General features: G+C 44.8%; 1 protein-coding gene across 1 annotated transcript in view; it reads left to right on the plus strand.

Moving 5' to 3' along the window:
* Pros1 (protein S) overlaps nt 1-2,560 on the plus strand; it is a 60,141-nt gene that overhangs the window by 37,006 nt on the left and 20,575 nt on the right. The window contains exon 10 of the mRNA XM_004634830.2: nt 466-655. Within this exon, the coding sequence (XP_004634887.1) occupies nt 466-655 (190 nt within the window). The remainder of the gene's footprint in view (nt 1-465; nt 656-2,560) is intronic.

Here is a 2,560-nt window from a genome sequence, read left to right on the forward strand (position 1 = left end):
GCTTAGGGAGAACAGGACGTCGGATGGATAAATCCATCATGAAATTGCAACAGCTTTTATTAATCACTTACGGAGATGGCACGCCCACATTTTCAGGTCGGGTTTGTAGTACAGAAAAGGTGCTGGGAGAGACGTAGTGTGCCTGCCACTTACACATGTGCATTAATGCCAACATTTGAGGGACGACCCAGAATATGTGCCCAAAACGATGGGACATTACCGCAGCATCTGTTCACTGAAGAAAAGATTCCGAGAATAAGCAAAAGTATAGAGCTGGATTTTAAACTTGCGGAGACAAGGTGATAATACATGAGCAACTTAATTCAGTCTTCTCATTTTTATTAATTCCAAGCCACAAAAAGAATTTGCCTCTTTCGGCGCACTACTGTTTTCTAAAAGATCGAGAGGTAATGTGTGGCGACGTCCGTAGCCGCCCTACTGAGGGCGTGTCTCTGCCCCGTCTAGGTTCTCTGCTAGGTTTGATTTCCGGACGTACGACGCGGAGGGGGTCATCCTGTGCGCGGAGTCCCTCGACCACTCCTCCTGGCTCCTGATCGCCCTTCGGGACGGAAAGCTTGAAATTCAGCTCAAGAATGAGTTTACAAGCCAGATCACGTCTGGAGGCACTGCCATCAATAACGGAGTGTGGAATATGGTGCGTGGTGAGGACTGCGCAGGGCCGAAATTATATATATATTATATATATAATTTCTCTTTTTTAATAAAATTACATTTTATTTCTATAAGGATAGCAAACAAAAAGGTTGGGTTATCTAATGTTGTGCAGTCTATTTTCCATGCTCTAAATCCCAGAAACAGCCTGAGAATGATACTCTCACTTAATATACTTGGAATTTGCTGCAACTAACGTTGCTTTCAGCTATTTGCTTGTGGCTGTCATTGGGCAAACAACGAATGGTGTCTTTCCTGTGGGTTAGGGATCCCCAGCAGGCATAACAGTTTATTGAAAAGATACCTCTGATCAAGGAAAGCTACCCTCATTTGCCATGGATTATTTCAGGTTTTTTTTTTTTTTTAATGTATTTGGTACGGGGTCTCATTTCGCAGCTGGGACTCGTAATGATCTTTCTGTTTTCAGCATCCTCAGCATTGAGATTACAGATGTGCATCACCTTGCCAGGTCTCAGTGGCTGGCTTAGCGTGGCTGGGAGTGGGGCTGACACAGCATGTGTCAGGGATCAAACTCCGGTCCCTGTGCTTGCCTAAGCAGGCACTTATTCTGCTGAGCTATCTCGCTGGCCCTGCCTTGGATATTTAAAAAAGGTACTGTGAGGGCTGGCCAAATAGTTCAGTGGATTAAAGTGCCTGCAAGCAGGCACAGGGGCTGGGGGTTCGATCCCTGGGCTTGCTATGCCGGCAAGCCTGCGGAGCATGCTGAGATGGCAATTGAGACTGGGCGTGGTGGTGCACACCTGTAATCCCAGCCCTTGGGAGGCTGTAACCAAGTGGATCACTATGAGTCTGATCTAGTAGAGAGACCCTGAACACCCTGTACATCCTTCCCTAAAATATATTTTAAAAAAGTACTATGAAAATATATAGTAACAAAGTCAAATGTTAATTTAAATTTATATCTAAATTTTATTTTATTTTATTTTATCTTATTTTTTAACCAGGGGTTGAATTCAGGATCCTGTGCTTGCCAGGCAGTCGCTTGAGCCACTGAGCTATCTCGCAGATCCTTAATTTGATTTTAAATTTAAGTATACAGATAAGTAATAAATTTTGTACAAACAGCATACAGCAGTGGGTACCAGAGTGTTTAGGATATTTTGATATGTCCTAAAAATATCATTTCCTTAAAAAATTGCAGTCATTTTTTAAAAAATGCAACCGGAATCAAGTGGAACATTTTCTGTAGAAAAGATTACTGCTCATCAACAAGGGAAAGTCTTTTCTGCAGTAGTCATTGCTGCTTGCTGCAAAATATAGCTGCAGAAAGAACCACTTCTCTTTGCAATGCAGTACTCAAGAGAAATGCGTTCTGCACCTCCAGGGGCAGGCAAGGGCTGTAGTGAGAAGCGTGGGAGTCCTCACCAGTTATCGTATCCCTTCACTGGCCCGCTCAAGCACTTATTTATTCAGTATGCTGCTATTGAACACTTACAAATTGCTGTGTTTCTGACTCCAAGGCACGAGAGCTGTCACTTTCCTGGCTCTGGAGCTCTAAACTCCCAGCTTAGTAGCTGACGCTGTTTTATGAACTCATGAGTGTGACGTGGAAGACCTTGGAATAGGGGAGCAGAGCTCAGGTGTGCATAGCTGACAGTCCCTTCCGGGAGCTCTTTGTCCTCGAGCAGTGGTTGAGTGTAGACTCCTAAGCCCACAGGCACGGTGTCTGTGCACACGGACGGTGCAGTGTTCTGAGGCATTCTAAAATTGTCTGGCTCCTCTCTCAGTCTCTGTCTCTGTCTCAGTCTGTCTCTGTCTCTGTCTCTGTCTCTGTCTCTGTCTCTGTCTCTGTCTCCTCTCTCTGTCTCTGTGTCTGTCTCTCTCTCTCTCTCTCTCTCTCTCTCTCTCTCTCTCTCTCTCTCTCTCT

This window comes from Octodon degus, unplaced genomic scaffold, assembly GCF_000260255.1.
Source record: "Octodon degus isolate 3935 unplaced genomic scaffold, OctDeg1.0 scaffold00066, whole genome shotgun sequence".
NCBI lineage: Eukaryota > Metazoa > Chordata > Mammalia > Rodentia > Octodontidae > Octodon > Octodon degus.